General features: G+C 46.3%; 1 protein-coding gene across 1 annotated transcript in view; it reads left to right on the top strand.

Annotated features, from left to right (window-relative positions):
• Positions 1–25841, top strand: part of VSIG2 (V-set and immunoglobulin domain containing 2) — a 63448-nt gene that overhangs the window by 15139 nt on the left and 22468 nt on the right. The window contains exons 3-4 of the mRNA XM_077457775.1: positions 8494–8701; positions 10701–10853. Coding sequence (XP_077313901.1) covers positions 8494–8701; positions 10701–10853 — 361 coding nt within the window. The remainder of the gene's footprint in view (positions 1–8493; positions 8702–10700; positions 10854–25841) is intronic.

Genomic DNA, 25841 nt, shown 5'->3' with positions numbered 1-25841 from the left:
GTGTTTCAGCGGACAATCCGCTCGTGTGTGGGCTTCAGCGGACTTTTTCAGCGGACAGTCTGGCGGACTAAGTCTTTCGGAATTTCCGTAATACAGTCCGTCCAAACTTGGTTTCAGCGGACAGTCCGCTCGTGAGTAGGCAAGTTGGACAGACTAAGTATGGCGCATGCTCAGAAAGGATTTACACGGCCGAAGGTTGCATTGCAGTGTATTGGACGTCGTATTTCTAGTCCCGTCGTACGTGCTGTACACGTCATCGCGCAAGCTTTCAGCGGACTGTCTGTTCATCGTGTGTGGTCAAGTCCGTTCATTCAAAAGTAGGACGGACTGTCTGACGGATTGTCTGACGAACTTAGTTGGCCAGACAATCCGCCCGTGTGTACGCGGCCTTAGTCTGCAAAAGACTTGCAACTGGGGCAGAGGTTTACCTTTCAGCAGGACAACGACCCTAAACATACAGCCAGAGCTATAATGGAATTGTTTAGATCAAAGCATATTCATGTGTTAGAATGGCCCAGTCAAAGTCTATACCTAAATTTATTTGAGAATCTGTGGCAAGATTGGAAAATTGCTGTTCACAGGCGCTCTCCATCCAATCTGGCAAAGCTTAAGCTATCACCCCGCTCGGATCGGCACACACCGCGCTCCACGAAGCGCTCCATGGTCTTGGCATAAGAAAAGGCTGCGGCTTCGGCCTAGCTCCAAAGCGGCGGCCATCTTTCTACACACAGGCGTTTACAATGTGATCGCACCGATGGAGCGATCACTTGTAAACAAACCGGCGTCATGTCATGACTTGACTACCAATCTGTACAGTGGAGGGGAGAGATCGGATGGAAGCAGCCATCCCTCCATACCCTGCCAATATTCTGCAATACCCTGCCAATACTCTGCAATACCCTGCAATACCCTGCCATACCCAGCCAATACTCTGCCATACCCAGCCAATACTCTGCCATACCCAGCCAATACTCTGCCATACCCTGCCATACCCAGCCAATACTCTGCCATACCCAGCCAATACTCTGCCATACCCAGCCAATACTCTGCCATACTCTGCGATACCCAGCCATACTCTGCGATACTCTGCGATACCCAGCCATACTCTGCAATACTCAGCCATGCTCAGCCATACCCAGCCATACTCAGCCAATATTACAGTGGGTGAGATTGTGGATATTACAGTGGGGACTATATGGTGGTGGAATTTTCGCAAGTTTTTGCAAATTCAATTATTATTTGCTGATCCGAAAAATGATCCGATCCTAGACTCTGATCCGAGGAACGATCTGATCCATGAGTTTTTTTATCCGTTGCACCCCTAATACACACACACACACATACACAGGACTTTTTTTTTCCAGAAAATAGGTGCAGGAACTCAACCACAACACCCCCAAACCCCTCCCCCCAGCACACACACACCCTCCAAACCGCCTTAAATAGTTGGTGTGGTCAAATTTCATTAACAGTGGGAGGATCTTAAATGGGCACTAAATACCAGGAGTGCATTAGATATTAAGTGCAGAGTTTGGGGGAATTACACGCAGAGTTCAGAGGTGCAGCACTACATGTAGAGTTCAGGGTGTGCTATGTACATAGTGTAGAGTTCAGTAGTGCACTGCATACAGACTGCAGAGTTCAGCCTTTTTCCACAGCTGCATCCCCTATCCACATCTAACGTTCACCCCTCTTCAGCTCTGACCTCTGGATGCAACCCCGCATCCACTGCCCTATCTCCTTCCCCCGTCCCCTCCTTAAAAGCGGCACTATCTTGCACATGCCTTACTTTTGTTGCTTTATTAAGCTGAAGCACTCAGCTGGCTCTAGTACCTCCCTGTACACTATAGGTGGCTCCACCTCTCTCACTTGCAGGGAGGTCATCCAGTGGGGGTTTTGGCATCTGCACTGCACACACGGCACCTGCATCTCCCTTGTCCCCATCCTGCACTCAGTGGGAGCCACTCAGGAGATCAGATTTGTGGGAGCCAAGTTGTCACTTGTAGACACAGAAGCCATTATTCTGTGTTTACCAGTGATAGTGGTGAGCAAGGAGCAGAGGGCCTGAGGCAGAGGTGGTGGAACAGAGTTCCAGCTGAAAAAAACTATATTTGTGTTATCATTCATATTCTCTGAAAAATGGCCAAGAAATCATAAATTCTGCCAGGGTATGTCAACTTATGAGCACAACTGTATATACTATATTGTCAAAAGTGTTGGGACACCTGTCTTTACACGCACATGAACTTTAATGGCATCCCATTTTTAGTCCATAGGGTTCAATATTGAGTTGGTCCACCCTTTGCAGCTATAACAGCTTCAACTCTTCTGGGAAGAGTATCCATAAGGTCTAGGCCCTTGTACACACGGTCGGAGATTCCGACAGAATGTGTCCTATCGGACCGTTTTGTCGGATAATCCGACTGTGTGTGGTATGCATCGGACTGATTCCGTCGGAATATTCGTCGGACCCAATTTTCCAACTTGTTGGAAATATTTTCTGACAAACTGGTCCGATCGGACATACTGGTCCGATCATGTGTAGTGAATTTTGATTGGACAAAGTGCCACGCATGCTCAGATCAAATTCCTACACCAAAGCTATTGGCTACTAGTGTGAACGTAGTCCCATCGTAACGAAATAACGTCATCACATTCTGAACGATCGGATTTTCCGACAACTTGGTCCGACCGTGTGTATGCAACAGTTTCGGACACAATCCGTCTGACAAAATCCAACGGATTTGGTTGGCAGAATGTCCGACCGTGTGTACAAGGGCTAAGAGTGTGTTTATGGGAATCTTTCACCATTCTTCCAGAAGCACATTTGTGAGGTCAGGTACTGATGTGGTTGAGAAGGCCTGGCTTTCCGGTGTTCTATCGGGTTGAGGTTAGGTCTCTGCTTAGGCCAGTCAAGTTCCTTCACCCCAAACTCGCTCATCCATGTCTTCATGAATCTCCTCTCTCCACCTTCTGGGCACACCTCTCCAGGGATTGGCTGGAGTCTCAAATATTCAGACTGCTTGTTCTGTTCTTACTCCCACTACACTTCTACAATGCTCTAGAAGACAAGAGAAAGTAACAGAGTAGCAGCCTGTGAAACACTGATCAGCCCTAAGTATTCAAAACCCTGCTCCTCTGATTACAGTGAAGCTAACTAAATTTACCTAGTAGCCTACTCTACACTAAGAGGGTGATTATATATACAGTGGTGTGAAAAAGTGTTTGCCCCCTTCCTCATTTCCTGTTCCTTTGCATGTTTGTCACACTTAAGTGTTTCGGAACATCAAACCAATTTAAACAATAGTCAAGGACAACACAAGTAAACACAAAATGCAATTTGTAAATGAAGGTGTTTATTATTAAAGGTGAAAAAAAATCCAAACCATCATGGCCCTGTGTGAAAAAGTGATTGCCCCCTAAACCTAATAACTGGTTGGGCCACCCTTAGCAGCAACAACTGCAACCAAGTGTTTGCGATAACGTGCAATGAGGCTTTTACAGCGTCCTGGAGGAATTTTGGCCCACTCATCTTTGCAGAATTGTCCTAATTCAGTTACATTAGGTCACACCACAACATCTCAATAGGATTCAGGTCAGGACTTTGGCTAGGCCACTCCAAAGTCTTCATTTTGTTTTTCTTCAGCCATTCGGTGGTGGACTTGCTGGTGTGTTTAGGATCATTGTCCTGCTGCAGAACCCAAGTTCGTTTCAGCTTGAGTACACGAACAGATGGTCGGACATTCTCCTTCAGGATCTCTTGGTAGACAGCAGAATTCATAGTTCCTTTTATCACGGCAAGTCTTCCAGGTCCTGAAGCAGCAAAACAGCCCCAGACCATCACACTACCACCACCATATTTTACTGTTGGTATAATGTTCTTTTTATGAAATGCAGTGTTCCTTCTACGCCAGATATACTTGGACACACACCTTCCAAAGAGTTCCACTTTTGTCTCATCGGTCCACAGAATGTTGTCCCAAAAGTCTTGGGGATCATCAAGATGTGTTGTGGAGAAATTGAGACGAGCTTTGATGTTCTTTTTGCTCAGCAGTGGTTTTCTCCTTGGAACTCTGCCATGCAGGCCATTTTTGCCCAGTCTTTTCCTGATGGTGGAGGCATGAACGCTGACCTTAACTGAGGCAAGTGAGGCCTGCAGTTCCTTGGACGTTGTTGTGGGGTCTTTTGTGACCTCTTGGATGAGTCGTCGCTGCGCTCTTGGGGTAATTTTGGGCGGCCGGCCACTCCTGGGAAGGTTCACCACTGTTCCATGTCTTCGCCATTTGTGGATAATGGCTCTCACTGTGGTTTGCTGGATTCCCAAAGCTTTGGAAATGGCTTTATAACCCTTTCCAGACTGATAGATCTCAATTACTTTCTTTCTCAATTGTTCCTGAATTTCTTTGGGTCTCGGCATGATGTGTAGCTTTTAAGGATCTTCTGGTGGACCTTACTGTGTCAAGCAGCTCCTATTTAAGTGATGCCTTGATTGGGAACAGGTGTGGCAATAATCAGGCCTGGGTGTGGCTAGAGAAATTGAACTCAGGTGTGGACAACCACAGTTATAGTATGTTTTAACAAGGGGGGCAATCACTTTTTCACACAGGGCCATGATGGTTTGGATTTTTTTTCACCTTTAATAATAAACACCTTCATTTACAAATTGCATTTTGTGTTTACTTGTGTTGTCCTTGACTATTGTTTAAATTGGTTTGATGTTCCGAAACACTTAAGTGTGACAAACATGCAAAGGAACAGGAAATGAGGAAGGGGGCAAACACTTTTTCACACCACTGTGTATATATATATATATATATATATATATATATATATATATATATATATATATATATATATATATATATATATATATATATATATATATATATATATATATATATATATGTATATACCCTTTTGTCAAAATTTGCACTCTCTATTAGTCCTGGTAACCCTTATCACTGAGATAGAAAGTGATAGGAAGTCTAAACTGTGTCAGTTGTCACCAGGAAAAGAATTGAGGGGAAACCTATTCCAGGAACAAATGCCTAATGGTGGACATAGATACTTTCATTTTATTATCCGATAGCTGTGTGATTCTATCAAAATGATTGAATCGGCAAGCAATCAAATAGCCGTCATGTCCCTTCTAATCTTCTTAGACTCAATTTAGACTAGATTTGATCAAATTTCGTTAATCGGCCAGGGTGGAATATTAATGATCATTTTTAATCAATCAAATTTCAAACTATCAATAGAAATCCTCTTCCCCGTGTGTAGCATAGCATATTGATTAAGTAGTCAACTATAGATCGATTACTCCTACCAGGAGAGACTGATCATAAAATAAATAAATCATTTATCAAAGCATTTAAGCCCACCATCAGAGGGGTAAAGCCAGGTTGAGGTCGCCCTCAAAGCAAAGAAGTCAAAATGCGCCCCCCCCATAATTAAATATTGTATGCTGACTGGTGCTCCAATGTGCTCAAAGATCTCTGCATACACCAGATAATTAGTCATAAACACATACTGTGTATATATTAGTAAATTAGGCCGATTTCTTAGTGAGGCAGTATCTTAATTCTGAGGTAGGTACATAGACAATGTACTGTATTGTGTATTAAATCTAAATTGAGGGTGGAAGGGGATGCTAGAAGCCAGTTAGAAGTGTTAGCCTGCATCAGTCTGCCTGTCACTGGACTAGCCTTTCTCAAAGTTTTTACCCCAGAGGAACCCCAAAAATGATTTTCTGATCTCCAGGAACCCCTACTAAAACCAATTCATTGGGAGTCAATTGCAAAAATGTCCCTTACAATGGGGGTCTGTAGGAAGAATGTCCCACTTGCAGTGGTAGTCAGGCTGCCACCCTTATAGACTAAAGGCTAAAGAACTCATTGCGTTCATGCTACTGGTTTTGCTAATTGCCATTGGCCCCAGAACTATATAGGAACACTTAAATGTGGGGTCAATAAGCCACTGCTCAAGGAACCCAAAGCTTCTCCCACTCGGGACCATGATGCCCCTTTATTATTAGGTATGAAATAGCCAACCAAAAATTGTGTTTAATTTCAATCTTATTATATTTTTTCAAACTAAAGAAAAGGAAGATATGCATACAATTACAAATACAAAAGTGCAGGAGTAGATATATGTACCACACGTGTGACAAAATTAAGGGATCCAAAGAGAGTACGAGACTGATTTACTAAAACTAGAGAGTGCAAAATTTGGTGTAGTTCTGCATGAAAACCAATTAGCGTCCAGTTTTTTTGTTTTTTTGTCAAATCTTAATTGAACAAGCTGAAGTTAGAAGCTGAATGGCTACCATGCACAGCTGCACCAAATTTTGCACTATCAAATTTTAGTAAATCAACCCCTATATGAGAGAGAAGGTATATATAACATCGTAAATAAGAAAAGGAGACGTGACGTCAAAAACTCTGTCAGCGTATCAACATATCTCATAAGTCAAAAGTAGAGCGTCAACTGATCAACCAACCAAAAAACGTAATTCCTATTGCAGGGGATGCCTAAACCTGAACCTGTTTCTTAAAGCGGAGCGCCACCCAAAAGGGGAAGCTCCGCTTGTCTGCCTTCTCCCCCCTCCACTCCCACATTTGGCACCTTTGGGGGGGGGGGGTTGCAGGTAACTGGTTTTAACAGGTACCTCCTGACACTTCTGGCTGAATTCACCACAGCGAACTTAGCCAGAAGTTCCCCCCCCCCTCCTTCCCCCGCAGCTGGCCCGTTCACAGAGCGCAGCATGCTTCATGCATGCGCAGTAAAGAACTGGCTCTGAAGCCGCAAGGCTTTATTGATGGTTTCCCTTAGTGGAGATGGCAGCAGCAGCACCCGATAGCCGATTGAAAAATCGGCCAGGGTGAGGACACCGCTGCATTCCTCGACAGGTAAGTGTCCTAATATTAAAAAAGTCAGCAGCTACAGTATTTGTACCTGTTAACTTTTATTTTTTTTCTGAAGGAGCCTGGAGCTCCAATTTAATGCAAAAGTCTGAGAAAAATTGTCAACCAATCACACTAGCGGGAAATTACATTTCTGATGTCGTTCTGTACATCTGTGGTGTATTGAATTCTTCGAGGTTGCCCTATTTCAATACATTTTTTTAGAATATTACATTTACTTCAGATTGAAATGAAAGGTAATTTTTAATAACAATCATTTACAAAATGGCTTGTGTTGTTTATATGCTACAGTACATTGTTTTTTTGTTTTGTTTTTTTACAAAAGTGAAGTTCTCCTATAGGTTTTTAACCCTTTCATGACTAAGCCTATTTTTGGCATTTGTTTTTTTTTTAGCAGAGACTCTAGAGAATAAAACGGCGATTGTTGCAATATTTTATGTCACACGGTATTTGCGCAGTGGTGTTTTAAATGCAACTTTCTGGGAAAAGGGACACTTTCATGAATTTAAAAAAAATGAAACAGTAAAATTAGCCCAATTTTTTAGCATAATGTGAAAGATAATGTTACGCCGAGTAAATAGATACCAAACATGTCACACTTTATAATCGCACGCACCCGTGGAATGACGACAAAGTACGGTATCTAAAAATCTCAATAGGCGACGCTTTAATTTTTTTTTACTGTTACCAGGTTAGCGTTACAGAGAAGGTCTAGTACTAGAATTATTACTCTCGCTCTGACGATCGCAGCGATACCTCACATGTGAGATTTGAACACCTTTACATATGCGGGCGCGACTTCCGTATGCGTTTTCTTTGATTCGTGAGCTCGCCGGGACAGCGGGCGCTTTAAACATTTTTTTTTATTTATTTTAAAAATTAATAAATTGTTTAAAAAAATAAATAAAATTTGATCACTTTTATTGCCGTCACAAGGAATGTAAACATCCCTTGTGACAGTAATAGGTGGTGACAGGTACTCTTTATGGAAGGATCGGGGGTCTAACAGACCCCCGATCCCTCCTTTACACTTCAAAGTATTCAGATCGCCGAAAACGGTGATTCTGAATACTGTATATTTTTTTTAAAACCGGCGCCATTGGCAGATGAGTAAACGGGAAGTGACGTCATGACGTCACTTCCGTGTTTACTATGAGGAGACTGGAATGAAGCTAGTTCCTCCCCAGCAGCCGGAGGCATCCGATCGTGAATCGGTGCTCCCGATTGAAGATACAAGCTTTTAGGACTCCTTAGGTTCACACCTAAGCATTTGGTGGCACGAAGCTTGAACGCATGTTTTGTTACTCGTCTTGTTTATGCGCAGGTTAACAAGTGATAACATAGATGAAGCTGTTCTCTATAGGTTAATACAAATACACCTGAAGCTCAAACACTGTAACACAACAACATGCATAAACATGCATTAAAATGTGCAACAAAATGGTCAAAAATGTGACCCTCAAGTGTGAATGCAGCCTTTGGATCCCTCCCGCAGACTTTTTGGAATCTAGAGTGTGTTGTAGGTTGTCCATGGGAAATATTGTTACTGACTTTTTATTTTATTACTTAGATTTATTACTACTCAGGAGGGTCAACATACAAGCCGGGATCTCAGGCTGACAGACTAAGCAGTGTCCAGAAACAGCCAACCTCCGGAGTGGCATCCATCCAGTTGAATAATATCGCCTGGTCAGATAATGGCTCCTACATCTGCGAAGTGAACAACCCACCAGATTTCAGCGGCACCGGCTCCGGCATTGTACAGCTCTCGGTTCTGGGTAAGATTCAGGAAGTAGAAGGAAGGTGTAGGGCAGTGGTGGCAAACTTTGGCACCCCAGATTTTTTGGAACTACTTTTCCCATTATGCTCATGTACAAAATGGAAGCCTTGAGCTATGCTCAGATTTGGGTTATAATAACCCTGCACACCTGTGTATGCACACAGGCTGCCGGCATCCAGCAGAACCCAGACACAGGATTGAAGGTTCTATCCCTCCCAAAACACGTTGGAGCTTTCAGGGAAAAGGCCCTTGTCCTCATCAACATGGGGACAAGGTGCTTTGGGGTGGGGGGGCCACGCGGTCCCCCCTTCCCCAAGGCAACCCCCCATGTTGAGGGCACGCGGCCTGGTACGGCTCAGGAGGGGGGGGGCGCTCGCTTGTCCCCCCCTTTCCTGGCCGGCCAATGTGCTCGAACAAGGGTCAGATGTGGACCTGGGGGGAACCCCCACGCCGATTTTTTTAAGTCCATACCAGGTGGCGGGGCCAGTGACGCATCCTTCGCGGGCCCCGCCTACCTGGAGACGTGCTCAAAATGAGCGGACTTTCCTCCGCGTGTGTGGGCGAGTCCGTTCATTTCAAAAGTACGGCGGATAGTCCAGCGGACTTAGTATGCCGTATTAGTCCGCTGAAAAAGTGCCGTGTGTGGGCAAGTAGCCCGTTCAGATAGTCGGCTACGTGTGTACGCGGCATTATGCTTTCACTATGGCAAAGCCTTGCACTCTCACAAAAGGGATATACTAAACAATATTAGGAAGTCAAGTACTCATAGGAAATATAGGAAGATGATATAAAAAAATCTAATTATGAAAATATTTTTACTTTTTTTTTTTTTAAATGCATACAGTACTCAGTTTTGGGTTTGACAGGACAGCAGTGCTGGAATTGGGAATTGGGATTTCTTGACATCATCCTTCATCTATCTTCCATCCATGGAGGATACGTCCATGGTGTGTATTTGTGCAAAGGTCTAATTTTGAGTTAACAATTATTATTATAAAAGCAAGGATGCCTGTTTCGGAAAGGAGTTCATGTAGTTTTAATAGTTTTTTGGCCTGGCATGCATTACCGGCCAATCAGACAATGTTTTTGTTGGCACAAATGATTTTCATGTGTGCCACTTCAATATATCTTACCATTGGGGCAAAGAGTGTAAACCGATAATGGGATATGGTGGGGAGTTATGGAAGGCAGAAAAGGAGCTGATCATGGGCCATGATGGAAGAAAGAGAAGACTGAACCAGGGGGATATATGAGACAGAATAGGGACTGGTCGTAGACTGGGGGCATAAAGGAGGAATTGTTTGATTTGACCATGGACCGTTGGAATAATAAGAACTCATAGCTTAGGTACCCCACAGAGTTGAGGAGATTCGTGGACATTAGTGCTGAACATGTTATAGGTGCAGCAGATTGAATGGCCCTTGCTGGCCTTCATTCTTGGAGCTGAAGATGGTAGGCAGTCTACCTTTTAAGAATTTATTGACATCAGTCACTCACCCTGGACAAAGATCAATCATTGGATCCATGGGGCAGGGGGTGCTATATTCCAGAAATGCAAGACACCTGAGTACAGGTGGTGGTGAAAGGGACAATGCTGGTAGAAGGAAGCATGCAGGTAGAATGTATAAACATCAAGATGATAAAGTATGGCGTTGTTTACTACAATCAGACTCTTAAGGCTAACTTGGCGTTTAAGAAACTTGGTCACCTGCCCATGAAATCCCCATCACCCCCCACATACCAGTTGGTATATCAAATTAGGCTGGCAGTGGAAGAGCCCATGGGGAATGGCTGCTAACATGAAAGAGTGAGAATATCTTAAGTACGGTCTCTCTGGATATTTTTGTACATCACAGCTGTGGCAGTCTCATATTCTGGGCACAGTACAAAATGGCAGTAGCTGAGGAGCATCACATTTTCTTACCCACATATATATTGTATGTCAAGTCAGATTATCAAAATAATGCATGAGCTTTTTGTTTCCATTTTTTTCTTAGTTCCTCCATCAGCACCAACCTGTCAAATGAATGGTAATGCTATCACAGGACAAGACGTTACTCTGACATGTTCATCTGTGGCCAACCCGCCAGCCATTTATACCTGGGTTTTTGAAGGTTCGAAGACCACTTTACTGCCTGGAATGATGCTAAGTGAGTTTGATTTTTCTGCACCTTCTATGAGCCCTGAGCACAGGGTTGATTACCATTGCCCTAAAGGGTAAAAGGTGTGTATAAATTAACAAAATCTTATGTTGCACACAATTTCTCAACAATAGAAAGGGACACTCCTCTGTTTTAGCGACATTTACTATACTTGAAAAATAACTTGGCTTGAATTTTGGATCAGCTTGGCAATAAAAGCCCAGATACCCAGACTGAAATAAATGTATTTGGTTTTAATATTTGTTGTAAGGGGGATTGCTAGTCTTTTTAAATGTTTTTTTTTTTTTTTTTTAGATCTGCTTAAAGAAGTGTAACTATAATTAATAGGGCCCAAAACATGCGTGCACACACACATACACACCTATCTGTACAACACTCTACAATTCAAGTACTGTAGCTGTTTTTCACAGGGACTGATCCACAGAATGAGTGTACTATTTTATAACTTAAATTCCCATTGGTGGTCAGTGTGCATTCCTTCGTTACATTGGTAGTCAGTATATTATACCCAGTTACCAGTGGCGGCCCGTCCATTAGGGGCACCCCGTCTCCCCCCTCTTTCCACACCACCCCCTATATGCAATGGATAGATTCATGCATAGCATGAATTTTTCCATGACCGCTGCGGCTACCCCCTATTCATGTGTCCGGCCCCTTTCAGGTCACCGGGCGCATGAATTACAGTGGCCAGGGTTTTTTTTAAGCACCTGATTAGAGCCAAATAATAGGCTTCAAAACAGGGTTGGCTTGGGTCACAGAGAATGCGCTCGGATCCCACCCAGGTGTGTTACAACAGCGAATGAAAATTCGCTGTTGAAACACTGATCCTCAATTCGGCCAATCAGAAGCTGGTGTGAGGCCCGCCCGTTTTCTGATTGACTGAAAAGAGAAGACTCCCGATTGGCTGCCAAGGAGGAGGGAGGAAACAGCCGCCATCGTCGTGATGACCCATGGAGAGCAGGAGAACAGGAGGCCGCCATCACCATGCAGGGGAAGCTGCCGGCGATGGGGTAAGTTCTACCGACCAACCCGGGTCGGGTGTGGCATACTGTTTGCCACCCCCCCCCAAAAAAAAATTCCCCCGACCCGCCACTGCTCTTTACATTTTTAGTTCGTACATATGCCCGTTAGTTACCTTGCTGGTCCAAACACTCTTGTTACTTTGGTGATTGGTGTAAATACCACCATTACATTGGTGGCCATTCTAAATACCCTTGTTAGCATGGTGGTCAGTGTAAGTACTCATTGGTGGTAAGTGTAAATGCTTCTGATATATTAGTGGCAGAGTAAAAATACCCCACTTACATTGGTGGTCAGTAGAGCTGCACGATTAATCGTTACAAAAACGCGATCTCGATTCACCCCCCCCCCCCCCCACGATCTCTCCTGCTGAGAGTGGGCGATTCTTTCATATAAACAAGTGGAGAGAATATCTGATCACTCAGCTGTCAAAGAAAGCATCCAGGGCAATCTGCCAAGTTTAGAACTTGAAACATTGTAACTAACCTTACTTTTTAGATCAAAGGGATAGAACTTCTGTGTAAACAAATAATCTGGGCAGTTTGCCAAGCTTTCAACCACCTGTAAATGCAGGAAGTTTAACCACTTCAAGTCTAAATCTTTTTCTGACACTTCTTTCTTAAGTTAAAATCAATATATCTATATATTTATGGTCGAAGCCCTATGGCCGATACGGATATGAACAAATAGACTTACCATAAGATTTACAACATGAAATGGACCTGAAGTGTGCCCTGGTCTGATGGTCGGTATACCAAAATAAGGGGGCATACCCTAGATTAGAAATGAATATTTTGTGAAGAGAAATGAATTTGAGAAATGCCCTGAAAAGGGGGTGGGAGGGTGGGTGCCACGCACAGGAAACCGACAAAGACCACAGGCGAGCGGGCTGGTTAAATACCCCCCGGGCTCCTCCCATAAATTCAGACCACCATACTGGCCTTCCTACTTATGGTCGAAGCCCTATGGCCGATACGGATATGAACAAATAGACTTACCATAAGATTTACAACATGAAATGGACCTGAAGTGTGCCCTGGTCTGATGGTTGGTATACCAAAATAAGGGGGCAAAAACATTCAGGTAGGGGTGTGGTTTTATTAGTTTTAGCTTAATTAGTTGAGCAAGTTTGGTGAATGCTTGTGCCATTTCCACCCGAGGATTGGGGATGTACCGGGCGAGGTAGGCAGGGTTCCAACTGCTTAGTCTCTCAATGACGTGACCTGGGACCCATGCCAAGAGTGCTCCAATACTAAAGAGTGACCACGGTACGGACCGGGGTCGAGGTGTAGGCTGCGTAGAAGAACCCCATGTGTTTGGAAAACTGGCAGGTACACAAGTGTTAGCACGAAAAGGCAACAGGGGACTAGAGTTTACGCGTTCCGGTAGGAGTGACAGTAGGTAGTCTAGTATGGTTACTCGACACCAGGCACTGTTTGTTCTATAGAAATGGATGTCTATCCTGGAGCCAGATTGCTGGGTTTTAGACACTGCAAGGTGGAGGATGAAATGATGTTGGTAGCGAGCCAAGTGACGACTACGCAGAACTTGGCCTGCGGGCAGGGACGGGCTGGGCCGGGGGGCAGGGTGGAAATTTCCCCCCAGGCCGGTGCCTACATTATCTTTAAAACGGCCGCTGCGCTGGCTGGCTGTTCATTTTTTTTTTTTTTCAGGCTGTGACGCGCTGCTGCATTGTGGGAGTTGTAGTCCGGCTGCACTAAAGCTCCTGGAAGTGTGAGCGCAGCAAACTACAACTCCCACCTCCCAGGAGTCTCAGAGGCAGGCCAGGTGTGTGGCACGTCAGGGGAGGGGACGCCCGGCATCAAGAACGTCACGTTGCACGTGACCTGCTGGGCTTATGTAGCTGTCTGTCTGATCCAGCACTGTGGGAGGGACAATGCAGTGTTTACAGCCTCCCATTATCCTTGTGACAATTAGATTAAAAACAGACTGATTTGTCCCGTCCATAGGACAGAATGATCAGTCTGTACATTTAGGGGCTGGTGGCTGCAGCTGAGCGGTGTGTCTCACACACAGCCCAGCCAAGTTCACTCCCCCCCTCCTAGCAACGGACCAATGAATGTACTGCATACAGCTACAGCCCCTCCTCCTCTCTCTCCCTGTGTCTGCCTGGCCCGCCCACTCTCCTATCCCGATGTACAGCTGTGAAGAGGAGAGAGGGGGGAGACAGGAGAGAGGAGAGAGGGGGGAGAGAGGAGAGAGGAGAGAGGAGGGTGCGCGGGAGATATGAACAGCAGCAGCTACACATTCCAAGCTGTGAGAACTTCCAGCCTCCTCCCTGAATCAGTGAGCTCTGCATTTTTCATTACACATTGATAACTGATCTGTCCCTTTCTCTCCCCTATCTGTCTCCCTCCCCCGCTCTGTTCTCCCAACATCCACTTACCACTAAGCCACTTATGCAGCCCATATATTGATCGCTTTTTTTTGTCATTACACTGGAAAAAAAATATGATCCAATTCCCCCATCTACACATTCCAGGTGGATGGGGGAATCCTCCGACAGCGGACCAATGGGGCGAACAACCAGGGGTGCTTTCCCGGCACCGAAATTTGATAGCACTGGTCTCTGTCTCCATGGCAACAGCGCATTAGGACCTAGCGCTGGCTACTTGGCGCATTATGTCTGCAGTCTGATCATCTCCTGTAGTATGTCTGCAGTCTCTGATCATCTCCTGTAGTATGTCTGCAGTCTCTGATCATCTCCTGTACTACGTCTGCAGTCTCTGATCATCTCCTGTACTACGTCTGCAGTCTCTGATCATCTCCTGTACTACGTCTGCAGTCTCTGACCATCTCCTGTACTACGTCTGCAGTCTCTGACCATCTCCTGTACTACGTCTGCAGTCTCTGATCATCTCCTGTACTACGTCTGCAGTCTCTGACCATCTCCTGTACTACGTCTGCAGTCTCTGATCATCTCCTGTACTACGTCTGCAGTCTCTGACCATCTCCTGTACTACGTCTGCAGTCTCTGATCATCTCCTGTACTACGTCTGCAGTCTCTGACCATCTCCTGTACTACGTCTGCAGTCTCTGATCATCTCCTGTACTACGTCTGCAGTCTCTGATCATCTCCTGTACTTCGTCTGCAGTCTCTGATCATCTCCTGTACTACGTCTGCAGTCTCTGATCATCTCCTGTACTACGTCTGCAGTCTCTGATCATCTCCTGTACTACGTCTGCAGTCTCTGATCATCTCCTGTACTACATCTGCAGTCTCTGATCATCTCCTGTACTACGTCTGCAGTCTCTGATCATCTCCTGTACTACGTCTGCAGTCTCTGATCATCTCCTGTACTATGTCTGCAGTCTGATCATCTCCTGAACTATGTCTGCAGTCTCTGATCATCTCTTGTACTATGTCTGCAGTCTCTGATCATCTCCTGTACTATGTCTGCAGTCTGATCATCTCCTGTACTATGTCTGCAGTCTCTGATCATCTCTTGTACTATGTCTGCAGTCTCTGATCACCTCCTGTACTACGTCTGCAGTCTCTGATCATCTCCTGTACTGTGTCTGCAGTCTCTGATCATCTCCTGTACTACATCTGCAGTCTCTGATCATCTCCTGTACTATGTCTGCAGTCTCTGATCATCTCCTGTACTATGTCTGCAGTCTCTGATCATCTCCTGTAGTATGTCTGCAGTCTCTGATCATCTCCTGTAGTATGTCTGCAGTCTCTGATCAACTCCTGTAGTATATATTTTTTTTTTTGGTGGGGGGGGGGGTTGGAACTGGAACTAAGTTGTCTGCTGTGATTAGACTTTGCTGCATGCATGGAGTGTTGTTTTATTTTTTTTAAGAACATATAAAATAAGAAAATTAAGTTCTTCTGACTGCTTGAATTTTTTTTTAAGAAAACCGCGCACAGTAACCATGATGCATCGCGGAATCGAATCGTTGACATGATAATCGTAATCAAATCGAATCGTGAGACCAGTGAAGATGCGCACCTCTAATAGCATAGCCATCATGACAATTTAAAATTTTGGCAGTGGCTGCTTTTGGTTTTTTTCTAGCACCCTCTTCCTCACCAGCGGACTTATCTAACACCCTCCCCCCCACCAGCGGACTTATCTAACACCCTCCCCCCCACCAGCGGACTTATCTAACACCCTCCCCCCCTCCAGCGAACTTATCTAACACCCTCCCCCCCTCCAGCGGACTTATCTAACACCCTCCCCCCACCAGCGGACTTATCTAACACCCTCCCCCCCACCAGCGGACTTATCTAACACCCTCCCCCCCTTCAGCGGACTTATCTAACACCCTCCCCCCCACCAGCGGACTTATCTAACACCCTCCCCCCCTCCAGCGGACTTATCTAACACCCTCCCCCCCTCCAGCGGACTTATCTAACACCCTCCCCCCCTCCAGCGGACTTATCTAACACCCTCCCCCCCACCAGCGGACTTATCTAACACCCTCACCAGTGGACTAGCCCAACCAATCCCCCCCCTCCGGCACGCACGGCCAGCAGCACAGACACACACAGCCACCTCCTAGACCCCCCGGTCAGTGGTGCGGACTGATCTGGGAGGACACCCGCCCTCTGCATGCCTGCCACTTACCCCATCTTAGTGGTGGGTCAGGCAGCAGGTGAATTGCAGCACGATACATATAGGGGGTGGAGAGGAGAGAGGGGGCGGCGCCCTGGTGCCCCTAATGGGCCTGCATTGCATTTTGGTTTTTCTGCTTTGAATGAAGCCCTCAGTGAGCTGATTCGGTGGTTCAATGGGCCACTTGACTGGACTTGCCCCCCTGGCCTAAGCCTGCCAGCCCTCCCCTGCCTGCGGGATTGCTGAAGGTGAACTTGCTGGGCCATCAGAACCTGTAGTAGGCTAAGTAACTGGCTGTTTGTATGAGCAGGCTGGGCAGAAGGCCAAATTGCGAACTAGTGAAGATAGTAGACCTGTCCCAGAAGATGACAGCCTGGAATGAACATACAATGGACATCTAACTGATGCCGCCAAGATAACTGCAGCAGTCTGCGCAGGAAGGACATAACCGAGAGCGGTCCAGACCTGGCTTCATCAACAAGATCGACCTCGGCCCAGTTGTCGGTGGTGAAAGCCACGGCCTGTCCTGACATGACCCCAGAGTCGAGAGGCTGTCATGACCGGGTATAGCTAGAAGAGGGAGGAAGTCCAGGTAAACCCGGGGTTTAGGAGTATCCCTGATGCCATGGTTCTGTAAACCAGTGGTGGCCAAAAATTGCAGCGAAGTCTGTGGAGGCTGCGGCATCTTTCACAACCAGGGGTGACAGGGGCATCGTAGATGGTATAAACAACGTTATACCAATCCATGCAGTAAGGAACCTTCCGACATTGATAGGTCTGCTATTGCCACGGCATCTAAATTAAGGATCTGAGAGGGGTCCTGTGTCAGTGAGAGGAAGATCAGGAGGCGTGACATAAAGATCGACCCTGGGGAATGGCCCGTATTGCAGATTTGAGCATTCGTCAGGTGGTGTCTGTGTGGAACCTGGCTGCCAGTGCTACTAATGATAAATTGGCTAGGCCGTGGAAAACAACAAAGGATCAGGTAGATGGCCGCTTGGATGACTAGACTGGGGAATGTGCGAGGATTTTATATGTCCCTAAAGATGGCAGTTGTGATGGGCGAGCGTTTGCCGTTGGCTATGGGTTGATGCCTCTGGATGCCTCGTAGTGGGGATCTTGCTGTATGGGCCGTAAAGACAGATGGCTCTCCGGGTCCTGTAAGGATAAGAAATGCTGAACGCTGGCTAGGTATAGCCTGAGCGTGTTACAAGAAGAAGCCAGTTGCGTGTGTCAACACGATCCTGGTGCAGGACGGAAGTTGAACTCAACTGTCCTAAGGGAGAGATGACAGACAGGAAACGGTGAGTGGCTTGTAAGAAAAAGCCACAGGAGACAAGTGGCCAATTAAGTGCTGCTGAAAATGACGTGTAGCCAGTTTGTGTGCCACTGAGAATGTGCTTGCAAAAGAATGATTGCAAGAAGTTATGCTAAGTCGCGTGCCTTGGCATGATTGCAAAAGTTGTGTTTAAATGTGTACTTGCGACAATTGCACGGGAGTTTGTCACTGGAGATGTGTTCGTAGTGACTGTGAGAAATTTGTGTTACCGCATGTCCTTGCGAAGACTGCAGTTGTGCTTGAACGTGTGTTTGGATGCGTGCTTGCAACGATTGCAAAATGTTATGCCAAGATGCGTGCTTGCAACAATTGCAAGATGTTATGCTAGGATGCGTGCCTGCAACGATTGCAAGGAGTTACACCAGGATGCGTGCTTGCCATGATTTGTAAGGAGTTATGCCAGGATGCGTGCCTGCAACGATTGCAAGGAGTTATGCCAGGATGCGTGCCTGCAACGATTGCAAGGAGTTATGCCAGGATGCGTGCCTGCAACGATTGCAAGGAGTTATGCCAGGATGCGTGCCTGCAACGATTGCAAGGAGTTATGCCAGGATGCGTGCCTGCAACGATTGTAAGGAGTTATGCCAGGATGCGTGCTTGCAAGGATTGCAAGGAGTTATAGTAGGATACATGGGTAGCCAGGTCGAAAAAGACAGAAGTCCATCCAGTCCAACCACAAATCAAATAAATAAAGTATAGCACAACCCAACATACCCAATTCTACACCCACAGCTGATCCAGAGGAAGGAAAAAAACCCCAGCAGAGCATAGTCCAATTTGCTACAGCAGGGGAAAAAATTCCTTCCTGATCCCCCGAGAGGCAATCAGATTTTTCCCTGGATCAACTTTACCTATAAATATAAGTACCCCATTATATTATGTACATTTAGGAAAGTATCCAGGCTTTTTCCTAAAGCAATCTATTGAGCTAGCCAGAACTGCCTGCTAGCAATTAATGCAATAAGTTTGTGCCTGGACATCTGCTTGCAACGATTGCAAGAGGTCTATGCTCGAATGCGTGCTTGTAATGATTGCAAGAGGTCTATGCTTGATTGCGTGCTTGCAACGATTGCAAGAAGTCTATGCTTGGATGCGTGCTTGCAACGATTGCAAGAAGTCTACGATTGGATGCGTGCTTGCAATGACTGCAAGACGTCCATGCTTGAATGCGTGCTTGCAACGATTGCAAGAAGTCTATGCTTAAATGCGTGCTAGCAATGATTGCAAGAAGTCTGTGCCTGGATATGTGTTTTGCAATGATTGCAGGGAGTGTATGCTTGGGTGCGTGCTAGTAGCGATTTGCAAGAAGTTGTTTCTTTGATGTGTATGGAATGAATCCGATATGAATCGGTCGTAAGAATGAAACGAATCCTATATGAGTCGATCGCATGAAATTAATCTGATAAGAACCGGTTTTAGAGTGTATGAATTTAATCTAATATAGATCAGACCGTGGAGAGTACGAAATGAACCCGGTACGAATCGATTTGCCGCTGAGGCGACTGGAATTGAAACGGGTTGTAGCGTGTATGAAAATGAAACTGAGACGAATCTTTGTAACTATATGTAACGAATCCTGATAGGAACCGGTCATAAGGTGTATGAAAGGAACCCAACATGCATTGGATTGTGCGACTATCAGGGGGAGTAGCAGTGAGGCGAAGGTTTTAACGAACTAATCGAGACCCTTGGCTGAAATTCGAAGCACGAAGGATCGATCTATAGTGAGTGTCGGACTTGGAGGAATGACAGGCAACATGCGAACGATACCTGTAATGCTGAAATAACGGGTGCGAACCAATGTATTGTTGGTATGAGTGGATTAGACTCAAGTGACAAGTGTGTGAAGTGAATGAGTGAAATGTTTGCCGTGACATAGGCTGACTGCGATAAACGACGTTTCAGACGATAAGTGACGAGTTGAACTGTGGAGCATGTAATGAAATGCGACCGAGCCAATTGGGGACAAAACAACTGGAGCACACCGGAACTAATCAGTGCATCTCGGATGCGACCGATTCGAATTGGGGCACGGTATATGACGGTCAAATTAATGAAATATCTGTTATGACAGAGGCATAAGTCGGTCGTGCCGCGACTTTCGACTGATGATGAACCGGACCGCATGCACTGAAATGAGGCTAAAGCACTGGGGCACACCGTAACGAATCGGTGCATCACGTATGCAACTGGATTCGAAACGGAGCGCGGTACGTGGCGGTGAAATTATTTTGATTGCCATGACAGAGGCACGAATCGATCATGCCGCTGTTGCGACTGACCGTTAATCGTGCATGCTCTGGAGCATGTACTGAAATGTGGCTGAAATACCTGGGGCACGCTGAGACGAATTAGCGCACGATGCGACTGGATTCGTATCGGAGCGTGATACGTGACAGTGAAATGATTTCCCATGACAGAGACATGAATCAGAGAACCAAAACCTGCAACCGACAATGAATCCTGACTCTGGAGCATGTACTGAAATGAGGCCGTAAACAACTGGGGCACATCGGAACGAATCGGTGCATCACGGATGCGACTAGATTCGAATCAGAGCGCGGTGAGTGACAGTGAAATGAGTGACAAAGTTTGCCATGACAGAGGCCCGAATCGGTCGTGCCGCGATTGCGACTGACAACGAACGGGACTCTGGAGCATGTACTGAAATGAGGCCGAAAAATACCTGGGGCACGCCGGAACGAATTGTTGCATTGTAGATGCGCCTGGATTCGTATCGGAACGTGATACGTGACAGTGAAATGATTTCCCATGACAGAGGCACGAATCGGTGCGCCGCAACCTGCGACTGACAACGAACGGGACTCTGGAGCATGTACTGAAATGAGGCCGAAAAATACCTGGGGCACGCCGGACGAATTGGTGCATCGTAGATGCGACTGGATTCGTATCGGATAGTGATACGTGACAGTGAAATGATTTACCATGACAGAGGCATGAGTCAGTGACTCAACAAATGGGACTCTGAAGCATGTACTGAAATGAGGCCGAAAAAACAACTGGGGAAATTATTTAAAATGATCTGACATGGTTTGAAATGGTTCGGCCTTGACATGGCACTGACCAGTGTCCATCAAATCCACGAGAAACATCGATTAGTCTGTGGAGCATAAAACAGTGAGACACGCCTAAACAAAGCTGTGTCTTGCGTCGGTGTGAGGTACACAAAAAAAACAAAGAAATGTTTGGTATGATAACGTAACGAGTAGTAGACAGACGTCATGGCTGTGTGTAGGATTTTACGAATGACTCGTAAGTTTGATATCGAGGTTTAGTGACGAGACATTTACAATGTATGAAATGACAAGTCAACCGAAAAAACCCTACCTGCGACAGCCGAATCGACGCGTTAGTACGTAAATTGCGAACGGGAACGAGGACCTCGAACAACTGCGAAGCGGTAACTCACGGACGCTAACGAGTTTCGAAGAGTCAGCCTAGTGACGTCGTGCCGCGCACAGGAAACCGACAGACCACAGGCGAGCGGGCTGGTTAAATACCCCCCGGGCTCCTCCCATAAATTCAAGCCACCATACTGGCCTTCCTACACATATATACATATATATATATTGTAAGGGATCTTCCCGGGGTAGGGTGAGTTTGGACACAGTTCACAGCAGACTTGGAATTTATAAAGCAGACCTTGGCGTTTATTCGTGGTACAAACAGTCCAACAAACAAAATATACAGCAACACCGTGCTTCTTGTGTATAACAGGAACAAAATAATAACAAAAAAAGAAAACAACCTAGCCCGGCTGGGCGCTTACTAACAGGTTCTTCTCACCTATCTGACACGTATAAACACAGCGTCTTTCGCCTGGATATCGCAGGGTGGGTTTTAGCTCCAGCAGTGGCTGTGCTTGCAGCTTCCTCCAACACACAGACTGTTCATTTCCCTGGCTGAGAGCAAACACCTGCAGGCCCGCAGAGCCTTTACCTTCCCAGGCTAATTAGGATCAAAGCTCACCTGATCCAAAACCCAGAACTGGAACGAGGGATGGGGGGTGTGGAATGACAGGTCCCTCTACCAAACCTACCTGCCATTCCATATAAACCCAGGCCCGGCAAGATTAAATAACAACTCAGCAGCATATTGCTGCTGAGAAACTGATCCATCCTGGACTTACCATCTCACACTGTGTAGCAACCTAGGTGAGATGTACACCCCCTCAACCACTTCTCCAGTGACATGTCTACATATCCCCCCCCTCTTTTTCAGACCGGAGGGCTGAGCCTTTTGTCCCCACAGACAACTCACCCTCGACAATGCGTCAGCATTTGCCTGTAATTTCCCTGGCCTGTGTTCCACAGTGAAATTAAAGTTTTGTAAGGACAGAAACCATCTAGTCACTCTTGCATTTCTCTCCTTGTTTAACTTCATCCATGTTAGGGGGGCATGGTCTGTCACCAACTTGAATTTCCTGCCTAGCAAGTAATACTTTAAAGATTCTAGGGCCCACTTCACTGCCAAACATTCTCGCTCCACAATGGCATAATTTTTCTCGGCCGGGGTTAGTTTTCTACTCAAGTATGTCACCGGATGCTCCTCACCATTCACTACTTGTGAGAGTACTGCACCTAAGCCTGTGTTAGAGGCATCTGTCTGGACCAGAAATTCTCGCCTGAAATTGGGGGTAACTAACACAGGTGGTTGGCACAAGGCAGACTTAAGGCTTTGGAAAGCCTTCTCGGCCTCTGGGGTCCACGTGACCATTGCTGTCTTTCCGCCCTTTGTCAAGTCAGTTAGTGGAGCAGCAACTGAGGCAAAGTTCGGCACAAATCTACGGTAATAACCGGTAATACCCAGGAAAGCTCTAACCTGTTTCCTTGTCAGGGGTCTAGGCCAATTCTGTATTGCCTCAATTTTATTTAGCTGTGGCTTAATCAATCCTCTCCCAACAATGTAGCCCAGATATTTGGCCTCTTCTAGGGCTAGAGCACACTTCTCGGCATTTATGGTCAACCCTGCATCACTTATGGTATCCAACACGGCCTGTACCTTACAGAGGTGACTTTCCCAATCAGGGCTAAAAATGACCACATCATCGAGGTAGGCGGCTGAGTAATCCCGATGTGGTCGCAGAATCAAGTCCATCAACCTCTGGAAAGTTGCAGGCGCTCCATGTAACCCGAATGGCATCACTACATACTGGAATAGCCCATCAGGGGTGGAGAATGCAGTTTTCTTTTTAGCCTCGCCAGAAAGTGGAATCTGCCAGTAGCCCTTTGTGAGATCGAGGGTGGTTATGTACCTGGCGTTACCTAACTTCTCAATCAACTCATCTACCCTGGGCATAGGATAAGCATCGAACTTGGAGATCTCATTCAACTTTCTGAAATCGTTACAGAACCTCCAAGTTCCATTGGGCTTTGGGATTAGCACAATCGGGCTGGACCATTCACTCTGTGACACCTCAATTACCCCCAGATCAAGCATACGTTTTACCTCGTCAGATACGGCTTTCCTACGTGCCTCCGGTATCCTATAGGGCTTTAGGTTTACTCTGCTTCTAGGCTCAGTTTCAATGTGATGATGGATGAGGTGGGTACGCCCTGGGAGGTCAGAGAACTTGTTTTTGTTTTTCTGTAAAAATTCCAGAGCCTCCTGTTTCTGTGACACTGATAGAGCATCACCTACTTTGACTGGAGGGATTGGTGGTGACAAATTATTAACAGTATTTGTCGCCACCAAGGATTCCCTGTCTTTCCAGGGCTTGATCAAGTTTATGTGATAAACTTGGAAAGGCTTCCTTCTACCTGGTTGGTGCACCTTGTAGTTCACCTCACTGATCTTTTCAACAATTTCATAAGGACCTTGCCACTTCACTAAGAATTTACTCTCAACAGTGGGGACTAGTATAAGGACCCTATCGCCTGGGTTGAATGTCCTGATTCTTGCGGACCGGTTGTAAATTCTACTTTGGGCCTCTTGAGCTCTCTGGAGGTGTTCCCTTACCAGGGGCATTACAGTGGCTATACGGTCCTGCATTTGTGCTACATGCTCAATAACACTCTTGTATGGGGTGGACTCACTCTCCCATGTCTCTTTTGCAATGTCCAGTAGACCCCTAGGGTGACGACCATAGACCAACTCGAATGGTGAGAACCCTGTGGATGCTTGGGGCACCTCCCTAATAGCAAACATGAGGTAGGGTAATAAATGATCCCAGTCACGACCATCTTTTCCCACCACTTTCTTCAACATATGTTTCAAAGTTTTATTAAATCTCTCCACCAATCCGTCCGTCTGGGGGTGGTATACAGAGGTACGGATGTGTGAGACTTTAAATAGTTTGCATAATTCCTTCATCAGTTTTGACATAAATGGCGTACCTTGGTCAGTTAGGATTTCTTTGGGGATCCCAGTCCTAGAGAACATATAAAACAACTCACGTGCAATTGTTTTAGATGCAGTGTTTCTTAAGGGTACAGCCTCAGGATAGCGGGTCGCATAATCTATGACTACCAAAATATACTGGTGTCCTCTAGCTGACTTTACCACGGGACCCACTAAATCCATGGCAATACGCTCAAAAGGCACCTCTATAATAGGGAGCGAAACCAAAGGACTGCGAAAATGTGACACTGGGGCACTAACCTGACATGTGGGGCACGACTCGCAGTATTTTTTAATGTCATCATATATCGCCGGCCAAAAAAACCTCTGGAGAACCCTCTCTCGCGTTTTGTCAGTCCCCAAGTGTCCCCCAAGAACATGGTTATGTGCCATGTCAAGCACCTGACGCCGGTACGGCTTAGGTACCAGAAGCTGTTCCACAATCTCATCCTTAACCTTATTGACTCTATAGAAAAGATCATTAGTCACCGAAAAATGTGGAAATCTTTTTTCAGCATCTGGTTCCTGAGGTACCCCATTCATAACAGCAACCTGCTCTCTCGCATTTTTGAGAGTGGGGTCCTGTAATTGTGCAGCGCCAAAATTATCCCTAGACACCTCTAAGTCTAGTATATTTTGCTCAGTGGGAGGAGCCTCCTCCTCCCCAGCCAGGACCTGCAAAGGAGAACAATCATTTTCATCCTGCACACTTCTATCATTCACAGGGGACAAAGCAACCCCCTTAGAGGTATCCCCACTCCTTTTGGGGATTTTTCTTTTTTCCCAGAGAGCCCAGAATAATGGAAAATCGCGCCCCAATATTACATTATGCATGAGGTTTTTTACCACACCCACTTCATATTGTACGGTGCCTTGTTCAGTCCCGACTTTAGCCAGCACTATAGGGTACACTTTTGTATCACCATGTATGCACACAACACTCATATGCTTTTTAGACTCTAAGTCCCCAGCCACCAGGCTAGCATGCACCAAGGTTACGAGGCTTCCCGAGTCCATTAACGCCTCAACGGGAAGGTCATTGATGGTAATATTGCAGATTTGCGGTTCAGTCTCTAGTCCAGGAACTGCAGCACAAGATAGTTCCGCAAACAGCGACTGACGCCGGCTAGCGTCACACTCCATGGGTTCAGTGGTAAGAGGGCAATGGGCCGACACGTGTCCCGCCTCATGGCATCTCCAACACTGGATAGGGCCTGGTCTCTTTGGCAAGGAGTCCTTTTCAGAGCCCCTTAGCCACCCGGGACCATCACCAGTCTTTTGTCCCTGAGACACCACTTGAGCCCTTTTCCCTCCATCAGCACCCCTCCACACTCCCCCAATAGATGGAAGTCTCTTACCAGCTGACGGCACAGATCTGGCGCTCCGGGGAGGTGAAGATGCTGCAGGAACATCACGGAGGTAGTCCTCAGTCGCCTGGAACCTCTCCACAAGGTTGACAAGTTCGTTTGCATTCTTAGGATCACCTTGTCCCACCCAGCGTTGCAGGTCAGTAGGAAGCGCTCGGAGGTAGCGATCCATCACGACCTTCTCTAGGATTTGTGCAGGAGTAGAAGTGTCTGGCTCCAACCACTTTCTTGCCAAATGGATTAGGTCATACATCTGGGACCTCGCTGATTTGTCCAGACTGTAGCTCCAGTTGCGTACCCTCCGGGC

The sequence above is a fragment of the Lithobates pipiens genome, unplaced genomic scaffold, assembly GCF_037356315.1.
Source record: "Lithobates pipiens isolate NorthernLeopardFrog02 unplaced genomic scaffold, aLitPip1_a1.2 Scaffold_27, whole genome shotgun sequence".
Classification (NCBI taxonomy): Eukaryota; Metazoa; Chordata; class Amphibia; order Anura; family Ranidae; genus Lithobates; species Lithobates pipiens.
This window is presented reverse-complemented; position numbering and strand designations above follow the sequence as displayed.